The 27,344-nt window shown below is 32.4% G+C and overlaps 2 protein-coding genes across 5 annotated transcripts; one reads left to right on the top strand and one right to left on the bottom strand.

The window, feature by feature from the left end:
• Positions 1-153: 153 nt before the first annotated feature.
• Positions 154-17,537, bottom strand: LOC111716728 (carboxypeptidase D). 4 transcript variants are annotated; one of them, XM_023492239.1, is made up of 19 exons: positions 17,391-17,536; positions 13,681-13,732; positions 11,750-11,862; positions 11,331-11,471; positions 11,137-11,197; positions 10,787-10,893; positions 10,659-10,717; positions 9,981-10,032; positions 9,748-9,813; positions 9,599-9,646; positions 8,902-9,007; positions 7,954-8,030; positions 4,245-4,301; positions 3,933-4,108; positions 3,078-3,191; positions 2,890-2,976; positions 2,753-2,823; positions 2,386-2,660; positions 154-240 (listed from the first exon to the last, which is right to left on the bottom strand). In XM_023492239.1, the coding sequence occupies exons 2-19, from the start codon at positions 13,723-13,725 to the stop codon at positions 189-191; spliced, it is 1,707 nt and encodes a 568-aa protein (XP_023348007.1). In that variant the 5' UTR covers positions 13,726-13,732; positions 17,391-17,536; the 3' UTR covers positions 154-188. The 4 variants fall into 4 exon arrangements, with proteins under 4 accessions (XP_023348007.1, XP_023348075.1, XP_023348147.1 ...); XM_023492307.1 differs by lacking the exon at positions 17,391-17,536 and adding an exon at positions 13,873-13,935; XM_023492379.1 differs by lacking the exons at positions 11,750-11,862; positions 17,391-17,536 and adding an exon at positions 13,873-14,046.
• A 2,252-nt stretch (positions 17,538-19,789) lies between these two features.
• LOC111718154 (meckelin-like) lies at positions 19,790-26,816 on the top strand. Its single transcript, XM_023493704.1, has 5 exons — positions 19,790-19,893; positions 24,435-24,503; positions 24,639-24,702; positions 25,158-25,279; positions 26,656-26,816. Exons 2-5 carry the CDS (start codon positions 24,436-24,438, stop codon positions 26,777-26,779), a joined length of 378 nt encoding a protein of 125 aa, XP_023349472.1. The 5' UTR covers positions 19,790-19,893; position 24,435; the 3' UTR covers positions 26,780-26,816.
• Positions 26,817-27,344: the final 528 nt, after the last annotated feature.

Here is a 27,344-nt window from a genome sequence, read left to right as displayed (position 1 = left end):
GTCGTCTATTTAGCTATTGTGTTCTTAAATTGTCGTTTTTATTTATACAACAAGTAGTTAGTAGAATGTTTTAATAGTACATAAATACATTATGAATAATTTGAAATAAAAATAGAAATCTCAGGAGAATAATATGATTTTGATCAAAAAATGTAAATATTATAATAATGTAAACAAAAATAGATACATTAAATACTTTCTTTCAGTTTTATACTCCAGTCTTCTTTCCGTCCACACCACCTTAAAAGAAGCAAGAATTATTTACACATCTCAAAATTGAAGATCATCTCATAACAATCTGATCTTTTTATTCTTTTCTTAAAGACTATTTGCAATAAGTGAAAAGGAATTTAATGGCTTGGCTTATATTATGATCAACATTAATTGCTGGTCAAAGCAAGTTCACCGAGGGAGGGGGGTGCCATGAGCCCCGCAAAATGGACCTCCGAGCCTCCAGATTTGCAGAATGACCTCCAGGCCCCGCGAACTCCGCCATTCTGTCTCCACGCCCCGCATTTTGGTCTCCAAAAAAAATATTAAGCTTTTACATATTAAGCTTTTATATTAAGCTTTTAAAGTCCATTTTGATTTAGATTAAAGGTTTATTTTTTTTCTTAATTTCACAAGTTTCTTAAATTGTGAAGAAGTATTGCAGTTTTGCATAAAGAACGACAAATTTTATAATTTTTTTTACAATTGTTTCATGTACGAATCAAACGATATCAACGACAATTAAAAAAACACTGTAGTTTTTGTAAAATCCTTGAATTTGTGCTTTTATTATATGCTTAAGAAAACATTGAAAAAATATTTAAAAAAGTTGAAAAAAATTTAAACAGTCTAAATATCTACAACATGCTTTACTAACAGGACAGGGCAGCGTGCGTTGTGTGAGGGAGGGAACCCCCTGGACCCCATGAGCATCTGCTATGCAGACACGAGCCTCCCAGCTTTGCTAGGCAGACCGAGCCTTCACTATGCAGAACAAGCCTCCGCTATGAAGACCGTGCCTCCGCTATGCAGTAAACGAGCCTCCACTATACAGCACAGCTTTTTAAAATGTTTTACAAAAGATTTGATTTATCTATTGATTGTCATGATTAGAAACATATATGAATTATACAGTGGTTTATAAGATTTATACTAAAACTTTAAACATTTCATTATATTTGGAGAAATATTTCTAGAGTAAACTAAGTTTTGTTTTGTTGTAATCTGTGATTTAAATGATACCTTTTTTTGAAAACTGTTAAGATTCAAATAAATGATAGAAATTTGAGCTCCAAAAAAAGGTATCGCTTAAATCAAAGATTATAAAGATAAAATGAAATGAAATGAAATTTTTTTCTCTAGATTTTTTTCCTTTCTTGTAAAAAATGTTTAAAGTTTTAAATAATACTGTATTTGTCATAATTAGGCACTATATTTATGATAATTGATAAATACTTCTCATCTTTGAGAAATCTCTCATGCCACTATGTCGAAAAATTTGTAAAAATCTTTATTTAAACTTAAAACACAAGTTTATAAAAACCTCCTATTATACAGGCACATTTTGATGTATTGCGCATCCTCATTACTGCACAGCTGAGGCTCGGTCTGCCTAGCAAATCTGGGAGGCTCGTGTCTGCGTAGAGGAGGCTCATTGCGTCCGGGGATTCCCTCCCTCGTCGTGTCCTGTTCTTAAGTTTTACATGCTATTAAATTTGGCTGAAAAATAGCTAAAATCAGGGGCCATGTAAATCTATAGGACGAACCCTCAATAATTTGCGTTTTTATGATTAAATTTAATTCTAAGAACTTGATAGAGTTGACATAATCTTTAAAGAAAAGGTCGTTTTTACGCATACCAGCTTAATGTAAACTTTTTACAAAAAAAAAACAACAACTTAGGATCAATTGAACGAATTAATATATCAAATTTGTCGTTTAAACGATTCCTTAAACTATTGCGGAGTCTACTCTGAAGAGATACATTTTGATTTTTGGTTGGTTAAGCTATAAAAGGTATAAACATAAAATAAAAACAGCAAGCGGGGCGTGGAGACAAAATGGCGGAGGCTAGGAGACGTAGCGAGAGGCACGGAGACGGTTTTGCAGGGCCTGGAGGTCATTATACAAATCTGGAGACTTAGAGGTCATTTTTGCGGGGTTCATGGCGCCTCTGCACCCCCTCCCCTAGTTAAATGATACATTTTTATGAAGAAATGTCTATGACGCCATACGGTATGACGCCATACCGTATGAATATGAAAAAATTGGTCAAATAACTCAAGTCATTAAACATTAAACTCAAAATTTCAGTATTACAATTTGACGATTTTTCTACAAGCATCATCTGAAGAAATATGTCCGAAAGAATTAAGCAATCATTTCCATACGTACTTTTCTGATGCATATATGTGTATTCTTCTATTTAACTTCTTTGACTCCACATCAGATAAAGGTCGCCTAACAAATGGTTCACCCCAACGCTCTTTAAAGAACTCAAACAAAGGCTCAGGTAAAAGTGTAAACTCTACGCTGTAAACAATATGCCGAGAATTGTCGCTTAAGTTTTTGCACTCCTCTTTCACTACATTAAAAGAAATAAGTGAAGTATCATGAAATAGAGTTAAAACTTCATCCTTGAATTTCATATCATCAATGAAAAAACCAACCTAAATATCATAAAAAATGTAAAACATTTAGTCTCATTTCATAAATTCAACATGGTTTGCTTAAAAAATAAAATTTAGTTAGTATTTTTTACCTTCACTGTATTTACAAGAAATGTCTGTTTTGCACAAAGATGCATCATCAAATCACAGCGAACACTCTTTCCTTACATAGAGATATAGATCAACTTAAATTTCATAGATTACTTCATTAGCTTACTTATTAGAATACCTATGCTGTCGAAAACATTTATTACATGTAGAACGCTTTCAACACGTCCATATTGGTTTTCATGAAATGCATAAATTTGGTATCTTCCTATAAAAATACAACGTCAGTGCAAAATGTTTAAAATTAACGAAATTGCCGCCAATCCTTATAGTTTTTAATGTAAAATAATTATCAAAGACGTTGTTTTCCTGGAGTCAAAATTTTCCAGTATTCGCCGTTACGTGAAGTAATGACATCTTTTTCTTTACCGACAGAAACAGACACTCCATGCATAGCTGATCCATCTTCTCCACTGACAATTCCTAAATAAATTTTTAGATACTAGGTTTTTGGGACGCTTCACCCTTCTTGTTTTCCTTATTGGATATAGTCATTCAAAGGTTGCAAAAATTGACAAAAATGTTGCTAAATACTTCGTAAAAACTAAAGTTAAAAACATTTCATAGTTCTAAAATGTCTATAAGTAGGGCTGCAAAACACATAAGTAAGTTAGTGTTGTATGATCAAAGGCCAAGACGTTGCAACACTTTAAATTCGACCGAGTCTTCACCTAAGATAACCAAGATAAGACAAAATAAATTTGTCTTTTTACCTTTTACGCCACTAGAGGCGGATTCAAGTAAAACTAGGAGACTGTCTACATTATTTACCTTTTACGCCACTACAGACGGATTCAAGTAAAACTAGGAGACTGTCTACATTATTTACCTTTAACGCCACTACAGGCGGATTCAAGTAAAACAAGGAGACTGTCTACATTGTTTACCTTTTACGGCACTACAGGCGGATTCAAGTAAAACTAGGAGACTGTCTACATTATTTACCTTTTACGCCACTACAGGCAGATTCAAGTAGAACAAGGAGACTGTCTACATTATTTACCTTTTACGGCACTACAGGCGGATTCAAGTAAAACTAGGAGACTGTCTACATTATTTACCTTTTACTCCACTACAGGCGGATTCAAGTAAAACTAGGAGACTGTCTTTTACTCCACTACAGGCTGATTCAAGTAAAACTAGGAGACTGTCTACATTATTTACCTTTTACGCCACTACAGGCGGATTCAAGTAAAACTAGGAGACTGTCTACATTATTTTCCCACTCTGTGTTCAGAATATGCTCTTCAGGTTTCTTCCAACAAGAAAGCTCCACAGTGATCTCCAGACAGTTGGAAAATAGATAATTAAAATCTTGCATTCCGTTATCCACTAGATACCTACAATAAAATCTTTTTCAGGTCTCACTCCTTCATTTCTAACACAAACAAATTAGTTGTTGTAAGCACTAGTTCTATTTATATGTAATAAACAAAACATGCACTTAAAAATATCTATTGAGAGAAACAAACTAACCATTCTGCTCCGTTACTTATTCCTTGATCAAATGTATCTGAATGACAGAGGCACTTTCTAAATAATAAACAAAAAATAGAGATTTTACGAACAAAATCAAACAACATGGTGGTTTATAATTTCACTGGAAGGATTCAGATATCTTTCCAGGGGGTTTATAATTCCATTGCAGGGATCCAGATATCCATCCAGGAGTTTAAAATTCCTATTATTATGGAGGGATTCAGATATCTTTCAAGGGGGTTTATTAATCCCCAGGAGGGATTCAGATGACCTTCCTTTCCTGGGGGTTTATAATTTTACTTGAAGAATTCGGATATCCCGGGAGTTTGTAATTCCACTGGAGGGAAAGATATCTGCATACATCAAGTGGAATTATAAATCCCTTGGATGGTTATCTGAATCCCTCAAGTAGAATTATAAACCCCTTGAATGGTTATCTGAATCCCTCAAGTAGAATTATAAACCCCCTTGAAAGATATCTGAATCCCACAAGTAGAATTATAAACCCCCTTGAAAGATATCTGAATACCTTCAGTGGAATTATAAACCCCCTTGAAAGATATCTGAATACCTCCAGTAGAATTATAAACCCCCTTGAAAGATATCTGAATACCTTCAGTGGAATTATAAACCCCCTTGAAAGATATCTGAATACCTCCAGTAGAATTATAAACCCCCTTGAAAGATATCTGAATACCTTCAGTGGAATTATAAACCACCTGGCAGGACATCTGAATCCCTTCAGTCCAAATTATTAAACTCCAAGATGGATATTTTTGTCCCTCCAGTGGAATTTTAAACCCTCTCCAATATATATTTGTATCTATCCAGCGGAATTATAAACCCCATTGAAAGATATCTGAATCCTTCCACTTGAATTTAACCCCCTGGAAGGATATCTGAATCCCTCCAGTTTGATTTATAAATCTAAATTTAGATTACCAATTAGCCCGACACTGAGCTACGAATCGACCCATAAAGTCAACCTCGTGTAACTGAAAAACTATCTTTATCATAGTTGCCATTGTAAAAGTATTATAATCCATTTTTTAAAATTCAAAGTTACCAGAAAAATGGTCTTAAAAACCGTTCCAAAAACTCATTTTGTTTTGCACACTTTTTTACCTTACCCCTACTTGGCTGGGCAACTAAATTTGCTTGCAATTTTTTTGATTGCAACTATTTTAGCTTGCAATTTTTTTGATTGAAACTATTTTAGCTTGCAATCTTTTTGATTGAAACTATTTTTGCTTGCAATCTTTTTGATTGAAACAAATTTAGTTTGCAATCTTTTTGATTGAAACTATTTTAGCTTGCAATCTCTTTGATTTAAACTATTTTAGCTTGCAATCTTTTTGATTGAAACTATTTTAGCTTGCAATCTTTTAGATTGAGACTATTTTTTTGATTGAAACTATTTTAGCTTGCAATTTTTTAATGCAACTAGTTTTGCTTGCCCTATTAATCCGTAGTTTAAAAGATAAATATGACAAATTCTACATTTTTGAAAAGCTCTTGAAAAAGTCAATTTAGTTTTGAAAAAAATTGGTTTTCCACAAAAAATCAAAATAATTAATTTATCTGATAATTACTTATTGCGCCTTTTTGTCACTGCTTTAAAAGCTTTTTAGCAAAACAAAGCAAGATTTTTTTCAAGATTATGGTTAAAGAAATATGTCATTTTTGCAAACTGTTGCCATTTTGCACAGATAATCAGTAACAGAAAAATTTCCAGTTTTAGATATTTCTATTACATTACATGTCATACGTTAGTGGAAAGCATTCAATGGCAAAAACAGGTGTCAACATTTTATTTAAAAATCTGTTAAAATTTTTTTCCAAAAATTATTAAAACTAATTTGGTTGTTATACTCTTCTCTGCAGCTTCTCAAAGACATATAACTTACCATTTTTGATTCAATAAAAGCACTGCTAGATGTAGTGCATATTTTGTTTCAAAAAATGTGCAAATGTTTGCAAAATGTTTGAAAAATTTTGCACAAGCCATTTATTTATGAGTTATGGAATCGAATTAAACGCAAATTTTATCTACGAGGTAAAACAAGCCTATTTTCGTCAATAAGTACTGACTCTCAGACAGTTCCAATTTCAATTTTTTTCTATGGTTTTTGAAAAATATATTTAAACAAATTTAAGAAACTTGAGCTCTCCAACCCTTATTGCCTAAAGCTATATAAAAAATGCTATGAGGGGACCATATAAAAGACTTTCTTAAATAGACTCACCAGACACTGAATACTGTGGGTAATCTTCAAGGAGTGAAAAATATCTATATTTTCACAGGATTTATTACATAAATAATGAAATCAAATCTATATTTACACAAAGACAGTATTGATAAAAGCTTTTTTAAAGAAAACTTTTTTAGTTAAGGTCAAAAATAAGATTTTAAAGTATTTTTTTTATATGATGAATTATACTTAAACTAGAAATTCAAGGCGCTTCGCGCCCTTCTTTTTAGGTTTTTAGGGCGCTTCGCGCCCAACTTCTATTTAAATTGTGAACATGTTCTTTTTGTTCTCATCTATATATAAATTTGGCTTGTTTGTCTGTTTGTTTGTTTGTCTGTCTGTTTGTTTGTATCCAATAAACGTCAAAACGGCTGAACCGATCGGGCCCAAATTTTTTTTTGGGACATCTAGGGACCCCAGGGAAGGTTTATGAATGATTGAAATTTTAAATATTTGTCTCAATCAAAATTCGATCTTCATTAAATTTTTTAAAATTTTGAAAATCCACGAAATTTTTTGTGAAAATCTGCGAATTATTTTTGTTTTGTTTTACGATGTACACAAAGAGAACATGTTCACAATTAATTTAGAAGATGGGCGCGAAGCGCCCTCTAAGGCTAGAAAGAAGGGCGCGAAGCGCCTTGAATTTCTAGTTTAAATACAAAGAAGAAAATTTTTTTGCGGATTTTTAAAAAAAAATTCGCAGATTTTCAAGAATTTAATTTTTTTACAAAATTCAAAAACCTTTAAAACACATTTTTAAAATTTTTTTATCATTCATAAACCATCCCTGTGGTCACGTTATGTCCCACAAAAAATTTGGGCCCAATCGGTTCAGCCGTTTTGACGTTTATTGGATACAAACAGACAGACAAACACCCAAACAGACAAGCCAAATTTATATATAGATGGAATACATAGATAATTTCAATTGACCCTCCATTTTTAGACTTTGAACTTTTAAAACCTTCACTTCTCCATCGTTTCTGAAGCAATTGAAATGCATGAGTCTCTCTTGTAGAGAAACCACATATGAAAATAATCAGATCTCAAAATGGGAAACATGGATAAAACGAAAAGAGTATTACTATTAGATTGTAAACTTTTATATTGTTTAATGTAATTTTGCTTTAGACAAATATAAATGATGAACATAAATAGGTATTATCTGCTCCTACCCTGTCCACATAAATAGGTATTATCTGCTCCCTACCCTGTCCACATAAATAGGTATTATCTGCTCCTACCCTGTCCACATAAATAGGTATTATCTGCTCCTACCCTGTCCACATAAATAGGTATTATCTGCTCCCTACCCTGTCCACATAAATAGGTATTATCTGCTCCCTACCCTGTCCACATAAATAGGTATTATCTGCTCCCTACCCTGTCCACATAAATAGGTATTATCTGCTCCTACCCTGTCCACATAAATAGGTATTATCTGCTCCTACCCTGTCCACATAAATGGATGGTTATTTGCGTATAACTGGGACAGCTTACTGAAGACAGCATCATCAGGACAACAGGCCTATAACATTTAGTTACAATGTGTCACAAAATTCAATACCTGTTTCATGTCAATTAGAGTCATAGTTAAAAATATTTGATACAAAAACTGTCCCATTAAACTTAAAAGAACTAATCAATCAGTGGCCGAATTTAAAGAATTTGAGCAGCGGTTTAAATTTAAGCCACGGTTTAAATATGGTTGGTTCCACTTAAAATTGTATCAAATGTTTCAAGATTTAAGCCGGCGCTTAATTTAAACCGGGTTTTGGCGGATTTAAACCGCTGCTTAAATTCTTTAAATTCCATCTCAGAACAACTAACCCTAAACACGGAAATATCAATCAATTCATTACATTTAATTCAACACATTTGAAAGTAGTAAACTAAATTAAATTAGCATGACTGTTTTTCTTTAAAAATTTTCTTTTTTTGTTTTGTAAATTTTTTGTGTTCTTTGTTTTTGTGTCATAATATTTATGGTGGATCAATTTAAAGTTTTTTCTAAACTAGAAATTCAAGGCGCTTCCCGCCCTTCTTTCTAGCCTTAGAAGCGAAGCGAAGCGCCCATCTTCTAAATTAGTTGTGAACATGTTCTCTTTGTGTACATCGTAAAACAAAACAAAAATAATTCGCGGATTTTCACAAAAAAATTCGCGGATTTTCAAAATTTTTAAAAATTTAATGACGATCGAATTTTGATGGAGACAAATATTTGAAATTTTGATTTTTCATAAACCTTCCCTGGGGTCCCTAGATGTCCCACAAAAAATTTGGGCCCGATCGGTTCAGCCGTTTTGACGTTCATTGGATACAAACAGACAGACAGACAAACAAACAAACAGACAAACAGACAAGCCAAATTTATATATAGATATAAACTAAGAAATTACCTTTTCACCTTCCACTGCAGCCGGGCTGTCATCCCAAGGATAATTTACAAGTACCCGTCCTTCGTGAAAGCTTAAACTGAGAACGAATGGATTATCTAAGACCCATCTGAAATATTGCATGAAAAGAACCGGGGTCAGGTTAAGGACATGTAAAACATTCATGAAGAAATAAATTGAAAATTAATATTTTTTATTGATACATAAAATGATTAGATACAATGATGAAAACAACGGCATAATTGGTGTTAGAACACTTAAAAGAACATCGTTGGTCTTTTGTGGAGAAAAGTAATCAGTGGGACTTCACTAACACTAATACTATTCATTTAAGTGTCCACTCCATATCACCACAACCAGTACTCCATTTAGAAAAGAATAACTTTTAAGGTCGTTTTATTTCTGCTCTAATATAGTTTTTTACTTAACAAAATTAAGCAAAACAACTTTTAATTTCTAAAATTATCTTTGTGTTGCCATTTTTTTGCAATCTAAAAAATGTCGCTGCGTTATTTCACCTACTTTTCTTCCTATATAATGTATACGCGACGTACGTACTTAATAATTTTAATTTTTTGTATACATTATGAGGGAAAAAAGTTGGTTAAACACTGTATAACAAAGAATCTGGCTCTGAAGAAGAAATGTTGTGGCTTCATGCCATTGTTTAGCAAATATTTAACTCAAAGATTATACTTGCCTGATGACGGATGCAGATTCTTTTTGTCGGTTTTGTAACAATTCCCATCTAAAAACGTCTTTGTAACTTTTTGTAAATTTAGCATAAAATTAAACTAATAAACTAATTTATTTCAATAATAATACTAACTTTAAAGAAGAATGTTTTACCTCGTCTTCCCCAAATCTCTCCACCCTGGAAAATCTCTATTCAAATCTTCGTCATTTATATTATGCCTGTAAACTATTAAAGTTTAACGATTTAATTTAATTTAATTCAGTTAATATATAACAGGCTACAGTTGAATCAATGTTATTTTTGACTTCCAGTTGTAACAGATCCTACACAATTTCAATGAGAAGAAAAATGATTTAAGAACTTTAACGTGACTTCTTAAAGGCCCCTTGATTCGTAGAAGTTTCCATCTGGATTCAGGGATGGAACAAGATGAATATCTGAGCGACCATCAATCATCATGTTACCAAGTAATCACCTTTAAGTTGTGATGTAGTGATCAGACTTATTTAGGCAATCATGCAGATGATTAATTCTACTTAATTAAAATCTTATATCAAACTGCAATTGTATCTATCTATAAATTTGGCTTGTCTTTCTATTTGTTCGTCTTTGTGTCTAGTTTGTTTGTTTGTATCCAATAAACGTCAAAACGGCTGAACCGATCGGGCCCAAATTTTTTGTGGGACATCACGTGCCCAAGGAAGGTTTATGAATGATCAAAATTTTAAATATTTGTCTCCATCAAAATTCGATCTTCATTAAATTTTTGAAAATTTTAAAAATCCATGAAATTTTTTGTGAAAATCCGCGAATTATTTTTGTTTTGTTTTACGATGTACACAAAGAGAACATGTTCACAATTTTCATTAAATTTTTGAAAATTTTGAAAATCCATTAAATTTTTTGTGAAAATCCGCAAATTATTTTTGTTTTGTTTTACGATGTACACAAAGAGAACATGTTCACAATTGATTTAGAAGATGGGCGCGAAGCGCCCTATAAGGCCAGTAATGTAAATTAGTATTTTTTTATCTCATAAGTTTAGATTTGGATGTTTTGCTCCCTGTCGTATTTAGCAGATTGGTAATTCTCAAATTCTGACCATAGCCTTCTGCTAGGTATCTAAATATCAAAAACAGGTTTTGGGAAATTATACAGAAAATATAGAAAAAAAGTTAGATAGAGGCTGACCTTGCTAATCCAATCAGAAGCTCTTTCCCTACAGTTTCATCCCCGTGTATGTTGGCAACATATTTTACCATCGGAACTAGAAGTGGCCTTTTTCCTTTGACTGAACCCTGTAATAAAAATGTGAGCAACAGCAAAGTATTGAACTTCATTTTTTGTTAATACTAAAATCTTGATTTCAAATTGTAAATTCTAGTTTACTTTAACATATATCGATTTTTAAAATTTTGATTGATTATGCTAAATATGCAAAATAATATTCATGATTTTAAAACTATATATTTCATTGCAAATATCAAAAAGTGTTTTTGATATTTGCTTATAAAATTAAATTAGATGTTAGATGTTTTTACCGTTGCTGAAATCTGAATTACCGCTAGTTCCCTTTCTTCTTCACTCCGACCAATGCTGTACCTTTTATTTTTTTTCTCCTTAGTATTTCAAATCATTTATTTTGTTTTCAAAATTATGTTTGGATATAGATAATTAAGATATGAAAAAAGTCTGAGCACAAGACAGTAAATTATAAGTATTTACGTTTTTTTACCTTTTAACGATTGATGGATATTTTTGAGATAGTAAATCCAAAGCATCGATCATATCTTCATGTGAATGATACTTTTGAATGAAGGAAGGATCAATATATTCAATTTCTAAGATCTTCTGAGTTTTCTTTCGTTTCTTTTTTCTAGATTATATATATCTGGTCAAAAGCAAACAGGATCCTGCGATGGTTTAAATGAATTCATGGAAATTAGTCTTATTGTGTTTTGTCCCAGTTTTGTCTGAAAAGAAAAAATGTGGTATTCTATGCATTTCCAAGTAACTTAAAAGCCGCTTCATGAATATTTTAATTAGTAAAAAAATTTTCCTTAGTGCCCTCAGTAACAAAATAAACAGCCACCCTAAAGGAACTTGATCACTCAGTAACGTTTCATTATATATTGTTATGAGTAAAAAAAATACTTGGATCCTCCATATTGTTCCAGAATATTGTCAAAGTCCACTTTATCGTTATTTCTATCCAAACTTTGATTTTGATTTTCTGTTTCAGGCAAATTCTTCCATTTACCATTCACCTAAAATCAATTTGTTGGCTTTAGATGATCAACAGTCACCACTTTCATAAGGAAATGATACAGTGCAAGTTATTTTCCAATCTATTGCAAAAATAGTGCATGATAATACAAATACCCCCCCCCCCCCTCAGATAATACATAACAGATTGATATTTTACCGGGACATAACAAAATACACTTGTTCATGGGTACTATCTTGTACCCGTTTTGACTGATCAAGTATGTGGTACTTATCCTTCTTCATTTACAGAAATGCTCGTAATTTCTGAACACATGGTTTTTAACTCATGTAAGCTTTAGAGAAATATGCATATTTATTTTCTAGAAGTTGCAGAAAATAAATATTTACGTTCAACTTTTTAAAAACCTTATATTACATACAATAATATAATAATGTAGCACTAGTTGCCAGCTGTGTTGAGTTTAGACTGTTAGTCAGTGTACACTCCAGTTTTATGGTAATTCAAACAACATTTGAGAGATAATCAGCCAAAGGTTTAAAGTGTACCGTTATTAATTTGGCAGTGCAATCTTAGCATGGTAGAGCACTGAAATTAATATTTATACAGGGGAAAAGTATGGATACAACTAAGAATTCAGATTTTTTCGGAAGACAAACACGTTCTATGGATGGGGGGGGGCCTTTATTGAGTATATGGGAGGACTCAACTTTCTGCATTGCACTCACTCTAAAAGTGGCTTAGGGAAACGAAATAATTATCATGATTATTTTTTTATAATTAATTAAAATTTTAATTCCAAAGGGATTCAATTTTAACCCCGAGAGCGTAGCCCAAGTGTTTATTATAGAAGGACGTAATTTTTGATAAACCAAGCAAAGTTTATGTCAACAAATAGGGTTTCATTTACAAAAAAAGCTTTGTTCAATCTTCGTTTAGTTGTATATATAGATGAATTCTGAAGATTGAAAATCCTGTAAATTTTGTGTACTTATAAATTATGTATTTATTCTTAACATTTATTAATGCTAAAATATAGATATTTTTAAAGAAACGTTTCAATTTATATTTCTCTCCAAAGTTCAAGATTTTAGACTGATAATTAGGAGTAAGGGTGTAAAATTTTTCTAAATTAATTTTACAGGAAAACTAAGACAAGTTTATATAATACATTTTTCACAAAATTCAAAGATGTGCCCCCAGGGAATAGGAATAAATTGTTTTGAACTCCGGGTTTCAAGTCAGTTGAATGGATACCCATATTATTAAGATTTTCAAATTTTATCATTAAACCCCATTTGAGGGGCACATTTTTGAATTTTGTAAAATGATTTAAGATAAATTTCACTAAGTTTATGGAGGTAATTGGATTGTATCAGAGTTACTGTTGAAATATGATCAAAATATAAGATCCTGGAAACCAAAGTTAGAATTTTAAATATGAAAGTGAATTTTGAATTTATAAGCCGAAAGGTTTTTTTCTGAGATATTGGATGGATCAACCTGTTGAACAATCCTGCAGAGATGATTTCAAGGATGTACGAGGAGAAAAAGACTTAAGCTGTCAACACTTCCAGAAGAAATTCTTAGTTAATGCATTTTTCGAAATGTCTTTCTTATAAATATAAATAAGTAATGCTTTTCAAAATACAGACTTTGCCCTTTGTCTATATTTTTTTCTGTGTAATCCGAACATCATAGTAAGAGAAACTAGTTTGTCTCTAAAATATATCATTAAAAACTGTATTTAAATATCTGAAGTCTCATTCTTATTGGATAATCTTATATTTAAATAACCAGATATAGATTGGTAGGTTTCAATGGCACTTAAATATTTTACCAATTGGCAATTACTCACCTTTTTCCAATTCCCCTTCTGGGTTTCTTGAACTCTGCACAACATTTAGATACTGAAAAAATGCATGTTATAAAAAGTCAAACGTACTTGAATAAAAAACATTCCTAACAAAAAGCCGGTCCGAACCATTAAATGTAAATATTTCGTTCACTTTCTAAATAATTATCTGTTTATAAAAACACTGTATCTTACCCCTGTCGTTTTTATGCGTTGTAAATCTCAAGACCATTCATGCACTAATCTCAATCTCTCATACAGACGGATTAATTTAATTCCACTTTTAAATCCCGTTTTGGTCATAGCCTGCAGGGATAACTATAATGAAGGGATCAAGCATTGATTCTCAAATTTAAAACTGTCAACATTGAATATCGAGATCAAACATTCAAGTTTAACAAAATTCCAACCAAAAGTTCCGACCAAAGACCAAATATTTTTAATTATTAAAAGTTCACTATTGAACTATTGTTCGTTTGAACTATATGTTTGTTTGAACTATTGTTCATTTAAACTATAACTGACATGACGTCATATCCTGTAATTTAAATCAACACATTACTTGCTCATTTGAACTATTTTTCTACTACTTCAGTTTTTATGAAGTAAGGGACCATACAATTAATTAGATAACATATACAGAAATGTTTCAAATGAACATGAAAATAGTTCAAATGAACATAAAAATAGTTTAAATGAACATAAAATAGTTCAAATGAAATAAAAATAGTTCAAATGAGAAAAAATAGTTCAAATGAAAAAATTACAAAAAATTGGTTAAATGAAAAAAGGGTCCGTCCTAGAGAACGATTTTTGAACCCCCCCNAATCAAATTTATTAATATTTATTTATTATTATTTTAGGGTTAGGTTAGTTTAAGCTCATTTCTGGACCGAGCGCTGCGGCCAGAAAAGACCTCTATAATGCAAATTTTTTTAATAAAGTTAGTGTATATTTAGGGTTAGGTTAGGTTAAGCTCATTTCTCGGCCGAGTGCTGCGCCTAGGACAAGCTAGGGGCCGAGCGCTGCGGCCACATGTCTGGGCTGAGCACTTAGGCTAGCACAGGATAGGGGCTGAGCGCTACGGCCACATGACCAATACTAATTTGCTGAAAAATAAAAAATAAAATGGTCATGTACAAAATTGATAAGTTCTATTTTTATGTTCATTTAAACTATTTTTATGCCCATTTTGAACTATTTTTTTGTTCATTTGAACTATTTTTATGTCCATTTGAACTATTTTTATGTTCATTTGAACTATTTTTTTGCTCATTTGAACTATTTTTGTTGCTCATTTGAACTATTTTTTTCTCATTTGAACTATTTTTTTGTCCATTTGAACTATTTTTATGTTCATTTGAACTATTTTTTTTGTTTATTTCATATATAATATTAATAGTTCAAATTAACAATAATTCAAATGTACTGAAAATAGTTCAAATGAGCATTAAATAAACTCGTTTGAACTATTGTTCATTTCAATTATTCATGTGGTACCACGTGCAGTAGTTCAAACAAACAATAGTTCAAATGAACAATAGTTCAAATGGGAGTAGTTCAAATGGGATAGCATCCAACCTAATTCTCATGTTTCAAATGTTTGAGGCGGAGGCATCAGTAACTATGGACACTTCGGCTGACAGAGAAGGATATGTGATCGGAACGACGGAGGCTTGGCTTTATCAAAGGTGGTTTGTATTTCCTCGGACCAGTGGAGGATTCCCAGCTAGAGCATCAGTGAGGGGGCGGAAATCCTGGCAATCCTGGGAAGAAAACGGTCTGTAGAAATTAACCATTCCCTGACACCTCTGGAGACCATGTACATCTTGAGGATGGGGCTGCAGGAGCAGAGCATCAATATGATGGCTGAGAGGAACAATCCCTGCAGGAGTGATTTGGGGTCCCAGATAATCAATCTCCCTCTGAGGTAAAATTGCATTTCTCCAAGTTGAGAACTAGACCATTCTGAACCTGGAGGTCAAGTACCACATTGAGATGTTTGAGGTGGAGGTCTCTTCTCTGACTTGCCAGCAAAACATCGTCCAGATAGATGAAGAATTACGGTAATCCTCTGAAGATCCTGTTCATGAGGCGTTGAAAGTCTGAGCCGCATTCTTTAACCCAAACGGCATAGAAAAAACTATAACAAACCAAATGGCGTTACTATGTCAGCTTCACTCATGAGAACTTGGTGATAACCTTTCACTAGGTTGTTTTTTGAAAAAAAAAACATGAAACCTTTCAAATTGTTTATAAAATCACAAGATGTTTGGAAGATGACAACAATCTGTCCTAGTAACATTGTTCAAACGGCGGTAATTGCCTTATGGCTTGGAAACCATATGAAGTGGGGAGGCCCAGGGACTATTAGAATGGTGAAATATGCTGTTTCAATTTTCTGAAACTCTGCCTGAACAAGGGTTAACTTTACTTGATCTAAATGGCAGGGACTGGCATAGAGGGGCTGTCCTTCTGTCTCAATCACATGCTGGACATGGTGTCCTGGCAGTTTACCAGGAAGATGGGGTTTCCAGGCAGCAGGATACTGGAGGTGACAGAGATTTCATAGAGGAACGTTGTAGAACCTGTCGTTTGGCGGAATCTACCAGGAGATCAAATTCAGTCAAGAAATTAGCTCCTAGGATGAGCAATTAACGGCATCGAGAAGGAACGGGAACTGAAAAGGGTGGTTACCAAACTGGAGAGGGAGAATTCTGGTTCCCCTGGCTTTTGTTGGATGTTCATCTGCCATCAGGAGATGGGGACCTGTAGGAGCAGCTGATGAATGAAAACAGAATGGGAAGCTCCAGTGTTTTCTAATAATTCATGGTTTTACAGAGTATCCTGAAGGTATATAAGGAACCTTCTGACGGGAAGGCCATTTAGTTCCTCCTCCTCCTGTCAGCTCTGGAGTTTCCCTGGAAGCTACAGGGTGGATGGCAGTTATTAGCCGGATTGGCAAAACGTTTCTGAAAATAGTTTGACGGCCAACTTAGTTACATACTGTGTGGCGACTGGAGCTGTTGATTCTTCAGCCCTGTTTACTCTGGGGAACAATCACTACTTGATTAGGGTTGGATCTGGGGAACAATTGCTACTTGATTAGCAAGAAATAACGTTCAAAGTCTGAGTAATATCAGTATACTGGATTAGCATTGAATCATTGAATGTATCAAGTCGGGGTCACCAATATAGAGGCCATGAGGACAGACTCTAGTCAAACACAGAATAACATTTCCAGTGTATATTTACTCTAAAGAACTTAGGTTTGGGATAAATGTTTATATATTAAGCTTTTTTTCTGAAGCTATAACTCTCTCCTTGGAAATAATCGCATGATAGGCAGAAGTGACTTGGTACGAGAATAAAAATTTGCCATATTTGTAAATATATCAGAAATCAATAATTTTTTTATATGGTTGAAATGGAAAGATTATAGACAATGTTTAAGTTTATACTTTGATATAATTTTTGAATTATAAAAGTTAGCCATTTTGGAGGCAGAAGAGGTTCAAGTTTTAACCGAAATAAAGTTTAATATCATTCTCATGGATTTGAAGATTCCCACATTATAATATCATTGCAAAACTTTAGTCTAACCATGTGTTATGCCCATAGATAAAGATAGATTGCGCATAAGATGACATTTTTCATCTTGAAAGATATAAATGTACAGAGATGTTTTAAAGATATTATTATATATAGATTACCTAGGTCGGTTGTGAACATTGGCTGTTCTTATGTCACTAAGTACTTGTGGTGTACATGAGTTCTGTAGAGAGAAATTCAAGTCTAAACTGACTTGACTGACTTTTCATGTCCTTCTTCAGTTCTCGTCAATATGAAATATTGCTTAGTGAAATATTGTTGTTCAAATAGTTCCATTCCCAGAGTTATTTTACCCTCTATTATGAAATCCATTAAAACACCAAACCACCCCGCTTATCATTGAAGTACACTTTGACCCCTAAAAGTATGAGTTCGCGGACTGTACAATTCTTGGTGATTTTGCATACATAAGCTATCTATGTTTATTTATTTATCTATGGTTATGCCATAACGTTGCCAGATTTTCAGAAAATATTCATATCTTCAAGGATTGGACACATAAAAAAATATTTATAAAAGGACGAGGATTTCGAGGTGGCTCTGACAAGAAAATGAGGATAATGTGGCTCAGACTAGGATTTGTTGTGGTTGGCCTTCCTCCCCTCATAAGCCTGAACAATATTGCATACTATCATATTTGTCAGCATTCAACAAACCTGCATAATGACAAACTTCATGTTTTCTTAAAAAAGAAAGCTAATCTTCATACGCTATATACTATAAAGAAAACTGTACCAGGAGAAAATGCCAACGTGCAGTTGGTTCAATTTTTGAAAATTTTGAATGTGGGCCCTGACGAATGGAACACATTACGGACTCATATGACCTACTCCAAAAAAGGTTTTGTGTTCTCCGTCTTAGGGAAGGAAGGGGGGGGGGGGTACAGAAAAGTTGTGAAAAAGTTCAATTTACGTGAAAACTACAGCGGATTTACAGGATCAAGACAACAATATAAAGGATAAAATAATATTAATTGAAATCAACGCAACTTAATACAAACGTGTGTATAGACTAGAGTATATAAATGCCTAAAATACATTGTTATCTTGGTTTTATGCAAGACCTTTAATGCAACCATTTGTAGTAAATATTTATTATAAATAGTAATATTTTTAATTGCTAAATTCAATTAATGAAACATTTAAAATTTTAAATTCATTTATGGCCATTTTTTCATGTTAAACAAAACCTTGAATCATCCTAATTTCTTTTAAATTCTCATCAGAGTTCTGGCATAATATATCATTAAAAACTATACTTTTACAAAACAATATATTTGGTGACAAATAAAAGTGGTTCTTATGTCTAAATTAGTCAATTTTAAACACATTCAAAAATCAGAATTCAATTATTTCGTCCATTCCCATCATAAAACACAACCCATTTGCATTTTAAGAAGAGGATCAAAAATACTGTTAGATCAAGCATTTCTTTCAGCTCAACTTCTTATTCCTTATTTAATAATTTCGCTAGTTGCAAAGAAATACTTATTTATTTCGAAACACAGCAAAAACAATAATATCACTATATAACATAGTTTCAACCTGCCAGGTCAGTCCGGCTTAAACTGGACAAAACAGAGTACATATATTAGGGTATATAAGAATTCAGCTTTCCTCACAAGCGTTCTGAAAAACTGCATATAAAAATCGGCCAAAAAGAAAGAACTGTTTTTACAGAAATATGTCTTGAGCTGCTGAGGTCCAAGATCATTGATTATTTAATGTGATAATGATTTTTAGGTATGCTTTACACAGGCTTGGAAAAATATCAATTTCAAAACTGGGTCAGTAACGGGTTCATTTAAGCTAGTTTAATACATCCTAGTTATTTTTTCAGAAAAAAATCTTTAATAGAATTTGGCCTTTTAAAAGTGCGTTTTTACTCAACAGTAACAATTTAAAAATAGTTTTATGTCAAATTGATGTTGTCATTCTTTTCCGCGAATCAATATATAAATTTGGCTTGTCTGTCTGCTCTTATTTGCCCACGGGCTATCAGGACATTTTCGCATTCAGCGTAGGGTTACCAGGACCTCTCCGGCTATCAGGACCGGCTGTCAGGACCATCGCGTTCACAGTAGGGTTATCAGGACCAAAAAACGGCTGTCAGGACCTTTTTGTTTCGTGTCAGCGCAAAAAACGCAAAGCAAACCAACACATTTATAGGGTTTAGCGAAAATGTTTCTATACCTCCTCCCTCATTCTAAAAAGCTATCAATATTTCCTAAAAATTAAACAAAGTGTTAAAAAATAACTATATTTCTGTAGATAAGTAAGAATAAGTAAGATACGAAGTAAAAATACAATCGGGTAAACGTTTACTTGAATAAATTATTAGTTTTTACATTTTTTCCATCCTTAAGATTTTTTACTTTTACAGCTATATGCAATTATTCACTCAGTCCATTTCTTAGTTGAGAGGAGGGGATTGAAATTGATAAGATCGAGTTTCAACTTTCAACAGCTTTCTTTTTTGGTTATCCATGGCGTCCTACGGATAATAATCTACCTGATTTCTCCAGTATCGAGCGTATTTTACAATTATTTTGAGAAAGCAACAACAGAGAATATTGCATACCAGAATATCATTCACACGGAAAAGGTTAGTTTGCACATAAACTAAGACTAACGTGGTATTTACCAACTTAAACAAAACAAAAATAGTAAAATAAAATAATACATTTTCCAGCTCACGTTAAATTAAAAGTGAAAGTTTGCTACAATTCCTACAATTGAAATATTGTATGTTTTCTATCTTAATTCCTCATAAAGAACAAAACTCTTTGAGTTTCTAATATGAAACCGGAATAATTAGATCTTTTCAAACTTATGCGTAAAATCAAAACTAGAGGAGCTACGCTGTCACAAAGTCGTCTCGGAGTAATGTCGTATAAATTTGACCTCCTTCTGTCTACTTTGCAGTGATTTGCAATGATATTTGTTTTAATAAATAATACAGATATCTATATAAACATAAGAGAAATACCGCAACAGGAGAGCTGAGCTAAGCGCGAGCGGTTTTCACGTAGCCTATACCTCTTATGTCCATTAAAATTGACTTTATATGTACGGGGTGTCCCAATTCAGTGACATCATTTGTATCGTCTTCGATTTGCAAGCGGCATTTTTTTCATGAACACAATTATTGCAGTATTCCAGCTTAGACAACTATTATCAAAAATGCTTGGTATTGGGATTTTAAAAATGTGGTCTACCATTTTTGCATCTTCAAAATTGACCGAGATATTGCAAAATGTGCACAAAGGATTTGAGTTTTTGCCACAAATGCCAATTTTATAATACCTAAATCTCAACAACCAAATGATGCATACTTTTCATATTTCAAACTTACATTGTTTCATCCACCAGAATTCAAAGTTTGAAATATCAAGCATCTACGGCATTTGGTTTTAAAGAAATTGGGATTTAAAAATCCGAGTTTGTGGCACAGACTCAATTCCTTTCAATTTATTTAATAAATCAAAATTGTCGCGTCAACTTTTAAGATACAAAAAGGGTAGACCCTTTATGAAAACGTACAGCGTGAAGACGTACAGCCTTGTTTTTTACTTTCTTTGTCATGCATTTAATATTAGAAATCAAAGACGACTTTCAAGTTGTCTCTCAATTCCCATGTTTATTGGAACACCCTATGTAGTTAGTTGTAGTGCACGGGGTAGAGATGTCAACGTTTTGATTTTTCTAGATTTTAGCTTTCGTTACGATAGTGTTCATCAAAAGTATAAACATTTGAAACTTTACGTTGCACATTATGAAATTTTATGGCATAGAGTAACGTTACGTTATGAATTTTCTGCACTTGAATACCTTATACAACGTTAAGCTTTAGTAAATGTTAGTGAAAAAAACAGTAAGCTCCGTTATGCTTTTGCATTTCCCGTTTTAAACAACTTTCCCAACGTTGCTTTAAAGCTTATGTAATATAACCACAATTTTTTAACGTTCCACTTTCATGCAAGGTAAATATTTTTAGAGACCTTACTTTACACTTTCAGTTGGTTTAAGATCTAGAAGATGACAAACGTTTTGCTTTAATAAAACGTCATTGGGACATAGCTCTGCACGTTGAAATGCATTTCAGTGCAAAGAATATTTTTTGCGTTACGTTTTATCTTAACTTTTCCAATATAAACTCTTTTAATTACGATTAGAAAATTTACTAAAATGCTACTTTTCTTACGTTACGATTTATCGAAACGTTATTAAATCTTTTTTGTTACACTTTTTTACAACTGACAGTCAAAACTGTTGATTCGTTTCGTTTATAATAAAGATTTGAAAAAATGTTCTATACGTTGCGTTGTATTAAAATGTTCAAGCCTTAATGTTTCTTACGTTACACTATTAAAAATAATATTGTTTCTAAATGAAAGCATTGCCAGATTTTTTCCCGTGATAATTACAATGATACTTTAGTATTTTTCATCCTAAAACATGAACCATGGGAAAAAAAATGTAGCTGTTGTATTGTTAACCTTTCAAGAGAATGTGTAGAAGAATATGCATTATGCAAAATAAAGATTTTATAATATTATTATTTTTATCGATTTTTAACCTTTGTGAATGAAAGTTTTTAGCATTAGACTTGTGTGCCTTAAAGGGACTAGGGACGTAATTTCAAGTGACCTTCCATTTATGGAGTGGTATGTCCGTCATACATTTACAAGATATACACGTTGCATTTACAAGATAAAGGTGTACACGTTACCATTGGGAATCGAGCATGGCCCTCTTTAAATGGAGTATGAATTATCATTGTGTATTTGACGTACTTAAAAAATAGACATGTTTTGGGACACTTTTCATAAAACGAGTTAAAATTCGGCAAGGCAAACCACTTTTGCATGTGGAACAGTAGTTCTAAATTATTTTAGATTAGTTTAGGGTTAGTTTTTTCATTTTTTACTCAATGCAAACTGACCCTTTTCTTCTATCTAACAGAATTCATAGTTTGAAATATCTAAGGTCTGCAACATTAGGTAGCAAAGATATAGCGATTAGAAATATAAGTGAAAAACTCAATTCCTTTAGACATTCTTATCTAACAGAAGTCATAGCTTGAAATATCAATATTTCAGTCTTGACCCGGCATTCAACCTGTTAGCAACCAGCTCTCTCCTCCCTGCCTAGTTTGGCCGCAAACCTGTGTTGGCCCCCAAATCAGCTGAAATGTTGGGAGCGACCACTCTACCTGGTCAACCTGTTTCAACTTAACAAATACACATGGGTTCAATACAGCGGGTCCTGGCTCTATACCAGGAATTTGTGAAGGCCGGTGAATCTGTGGAGCTGAGGTTATGGTCTAGAGGAGNGTGTTTTTTTTATGTTACTTACAAAGTGAGTAAAAAAGCGGCATTAGCTTTAGTTTACAAACCACAATGAAAATGTTTTCAGAGTTCATGTTTGGGGTTAAAAAATATCAAATGTAGTAAGACAAGTGCTAATTTTTTTTTTACATTTTTAAATTTTTCAACCTAAAACATGAACCATGCCAATTTAAGTTATGATTTCAAGTAGTCAAATAAACATAAAACCCAGCAATTGTGTTTGTTCACAGACCCGTTCCACTTAATAAGTTGATTTTTTTGCAATTAGTAAATCATTTGCTATATAACAGAAAATGCATATGTAAAATTTCTTAAATGTTGTTTTCCTTTTCCAGAGTTTTAGTGGCTTTCATTAAACAATAGCAAATCAAAAACCTTTAATATCCAAGAAACATTTATAAGATTTGAATTTTTATTTCTAATAGAAAATTTTTTGTACAAAAACTTGTTTACACTTTAAAAAGTAATTTTTTTCAAATTTACTCATCCCTATATCTTTCCAACCCGATGGTTTAAACCTTTTTATATTTCAACATTAATGGTCTACGACATCGGATTGAAAAGATATAGTAAATGAAAATTAGAGTTTGTGGCATAAACTCGTTTCCTTTAAACTTGAAATGAAAAACCAATAGTCTTTGTTGTCATAATCATTAGCCGAATCTCTTACATCTATAGATCAGATACGTTTTGAAATGTTTTGATTGGCAGAATTATTGTTACACTTTTGATTAAAACGCAGCCCTCATAGTCTAACGTTTTATTGACAATATTTTCATCAGATATATATCTAACGTTAGACTAATCAATTTAGTATTCAGAGTAAAGTTATGAAAAGTTTTGAGTTACAGAATTACATTTTTTAAATGTTATACGTTACATTAATGAAATTTTACTGTGTAGAAAAAACTTTCGTTTCCTGATTATTAAAATAATAAACCATTTCTTAAACGTTTAATTTTTCATTATACTATAAGGGAAAACGTTTCAAAACGTGTTCATTATCAGTAATGCATTTTTTATTCATTCAATGTTACACTTTTTATAGGTTGAACTTTGAAATAGAAATCCTTTCGTTACGATATTCAATCATATCAAAATTAATTTTTCAAACGTTAGACTTTCAAGTTCCCCATGGAAACAAAACGTTTCTTTACGTTATGGTCAAAAAAGTTGTAGATATTAGAAAAATAACGTTACATTTCCACAAAACGCTAACGTTGGGGGTATATTCCTCTAACGTTAACGTTTAACGTTCACGTTAGGTATGAGCTCCTATAACGTTAACGTTTAACGTTCACGTTATATAGAATATATCCAAACGTTACACATTATTGTAACGTAACGTACAAAAACGTACATTTTACGTTACGTTACACTATCGTTGACATCTCTAGCACGGGGATTGGTACCAACAATTGCTGACAAAGTCAATAAACAAGCACGCAATAACTATAAGTTTAGTTCTTTTTGGCTGCTTTAGAGAACAATTAGTGACTGGAGCAATTAAAATATTCATATTTATCAATCAAGAACTTAAACGTAGGTGACTTACAGAATTCACATTAGTTTTTTAAATCCTTTATTAAGATTCGATTCTTAACATTTTCAAAACATTTTCTATTATTTATTTAATATAGTTTATTGCTTGACACTTATATATGTATATAAGTTTATTCTGAAAATAGATTACATGAGCTTTCAGTCTTTCAGTTAATGGATAAATGTATGTACATAACGGAAAGAAATATTTTAACATCAATAGAAAATTTAAGATTTAATTTATTCATTTTAGAATGGTTAGTCTAGTAGCCATAATCTTACTTGTAATTCCTGCACAAGGATTAGAGATCAATATGTTCAGGTACATTTTACTTTATATGTATATAAATAGTAAATTCATGATTCAAAAATATTCAGGATTCATACTTTATAGGCGAATTAGTTTCCCTTTGGGCTCTGGAAATAAAAACAGATTTAAAATTTGATGATTTTTAAGGTTTGACAAGCCAGACTCTTGCAGTCAGAACTCAAGCTATAACTCTGTCATGCTTTCTTGTGTGGTGAGATTTTTCTATACATATTTTTGTTCTTATATGTTTACATGTTATGGAAATGAAACTAAGATATTTACTTTAGAATTAATTGCATTGTATGATTGAGAGTATCAATAGAGGAATTGAGTCTGCCAAAAACTTTGATGTTCTAATTTCTATATCTTTGCAATCCAATGTCATAAACCTTAGATATTTCAAATTATGATTTCTGTTAGATCAAATAATCTAAGTTTGAAATATCAAAAGTTTTCATGATTATGTATGAAGATATAGGAATTAAAAAATTTGAATTTGTGGTAAAGGCTCAATTCCTTTTCCCATTTCTGGAAAAAAGAGAAGATAATTCAGAATGATTGTCAAGCATAGAATAGATCAATTGTAAATGAGAAGAAATATTTAAAAAAATATAATTTTACCTTCCTTCCCATGATCCTCTAATCTTAAAAACTCTTCTGGTTCAGGTTTGTCCACCAGGATCAAGAAGAGTATCTGTAGAGAATAATTTTTACACAAATGGGGAGTGTAGATGCATGCCTGGTTATTTTACAACACAGGATACTGGCTATTACATGGGGGATAGCAGGTGAGTCTTTGATGTAAGGATTGAAACATGACATGGAATAATAAATATCATAGTAAACCCAATACCTGTCAATTAAGTTGTACATTAACCTAACTACAAATATATATAACGTTGTAGGATCTGTATTGTGATTAATCTAACTACGCTTATAAATAACGTTGTAAAACTTGAAATTACGTTCATTATTCTAACCTGTATCATAGAAACCAAAATAAACAGTTGGTTGGAACAAAAGTGGGGTTTGATTATGGTGTTAGAGTAAATATATGCCTCGTGTATAAACGACAGGGATCCTGAGCTTTGAGTCTTGAAATATAGATATAGGCTAGGAAATACTGAACTGAACATGATGGAGCCCTCAACTCTCAGAGTAGCATTAGTAGATACAGGAAATCTAGTGATGGATATTTTAGTATTAAAAGAATTCTGGGAAAGGACAGGAGGAAAAATGTCAGGGAAGATTAATGTTAGTATGAGCACAGCAGAAAAAGGAGGAAAAGGACTTATAGTATTCGGGATAGGAGGAAAGTGCAAATTTTATCTAGACGGATTGGATAGAGTGTTTGAAGCTGTACCTATAGTGATAGAAGGATTAGATTTTCTATTACAACACGGAGTGAGCTTTTAATGTGCGAAACAAGAAGCAAAATTAATAACCGAAGAGGGAAGTCAAGAAAGATTAACCAGGTTATGTAGTGTGAAAAGAGGAAAGAAGATAGATAAGAAAGGAAAGAAGTATGTGCAAATAATCCATACAGAGCATCTTAATGTTAAACATATAGCGGAAGTTAGGGAGAGAAAACTGTGGTCAGGGGAGAAAGTGTCCATTCCTGCAGGAAGTGCAAAATTACCGTAATTAAGAATAGAAGGAGATTGGAGAGGCGAAGGTTTTCATCAGGCAGTACACAAGCTATATATGTGGAGAACAATGCTGAAGAGGATTTAGAAATATGTACAGGCCAGAGATTAAGGAAAATTTACAGCCTATACATCGATAAAGAAGCCTGGCTCAAAGAAGAATTAAAGGGAAGTAGTAAACCAGAAGTAGAAGAGGATCTAGATGAAATGCAATAAAAAAGTATCAATTCTATGCAAGAATCATATTATCCCATAGAAGAGAGTAAGAATTTTTTTGTGAAAGATTCAAGAAAGATGAAAACGAGATATTAAACCAGGATGAAAAGTTTAAAGAGGAAGTAGTCAAAATGTTTTTGGACATTTTTTTGGCTCTGTTGTTACATTAGCAAACGGCTCTGTTTTCCACAGTGGGTTTCCAACAAAAAAAGTCTTACTTACCAATTTCGCAGACAACAGCAAAATGAATAATATAGAAAAATAGTTGAGAGCATTGTCATTCATAAAAATCATGATATTAGAGATCGACAGGGTGGCTTGGGTCTACAGTGCTCTAAATGCAAACATGGATTTGTTAGCTCAGAAGATGGGAGGATGTGCCTTGAATGTGAAAATGGAGTAGATCCAGGTATAAAAATGGAGTAGATCCAGGTATAAAAATGGAGTAGATCCAGGTATAAAAATGGAGTAGATCCAGGTATAAAAATGTAAAATTCGAAATTGAAATGAATATTCTAGGGAACATACTGTATTAATGTACTCTACTGCATATAATTTGTGAACATTTACATGATTTGTACACTTTGAACTCCCTTTCAGGCTGAAAGGGACTGAAAAAAATCATACCGAGAGATTCTTTAAATTCCCCTCTAATATATATTCTATTCTCTATGTACGCAAAGCATATCGGGAAGTAAGTAATTATTTATTTATGAAATATAACAAAAACATACAAAATAAGTGTTTCAGGAGAAAATAATTAAGAAACCTCCAAAAATAGAGGTTGTGGGAATATTTCCCCCAAATTAAAAAAAATAAAGGAAAAGGAAAGGAAAGCAATAATGCTAGTTGTAAAGCTTGGTAAACAGTTAACCTTTAACTCGATCTTTATTCGTTTTTGTTTTTGTTTCTAAACATATAAACACACATTTTCTTATAAAAGATATTAAATCAAACACATGGGTCCAATAGTTGCATGATCCGAACTGGT

This window comes from Eurytemora carolleeae, unplaced genomic scaffold (genome assembly GCF_000591075.1).
Source record: "Eurytemora carolleeae unplaced genomic scaffold, Eaff_2.0 scaffold83, whole genome shotgun sequence".
NCBI classification, from domain to species: domain Eukaryota; kingdom Metazoa; phylum Arthropoda; class Copepoda; order Calanoida; family Temoridae; genus Eurytemora; species Eurytemora carolleeae.
This window is presented reverse-complemented; position numbering and strand designations above follow the sequence as displayed.

Bases quoted from the DNA above. Each gene is read 5' to 3' on its own strand.
- LOC111716728 (XM_023492239.1), bottom strand. From the start codon at position 13,725: ATGTTGTGCAGAGTTCAAGAAACCCAGAAGGGGAATTGGAAAAAG. The intron at 10,033-10,658 runs GGAGCAAAACAT...ATGGTCGCTCAG, and splicing joins CAATCTGCTAAATACGACAG to ATATTCATCTTGTTCCATCC. The intron at 9,008-9,598 runs GCAAGTATAATC...GCAATATTTCAG, and splicing joins GAATCTGCATCCGTCATCAG to ATGGGTCTTAGATAATCCAT.
- LOC111718154 (XM_023493704.1), top strand. From the start codon at position 24,436: ATGGTTAGTCTAGTAGCCATAATCTTACTTGTAATTCCTGCACAAGGA. The intron at 24,504-24,638 runs GTACATTTTACT...ATGATTTTTAAG, and splicing joins TTAGAGATCAATATGTTCAG to GTTTGACAAGCCAGACTCTT. The intron at 25,280-26,655 runs GTGAGTCTTTGA...TCATGATATTAG, and splicing joins TATTACATGGGGGATAGCAG to AGATCGACAGGGTGGCTTGG.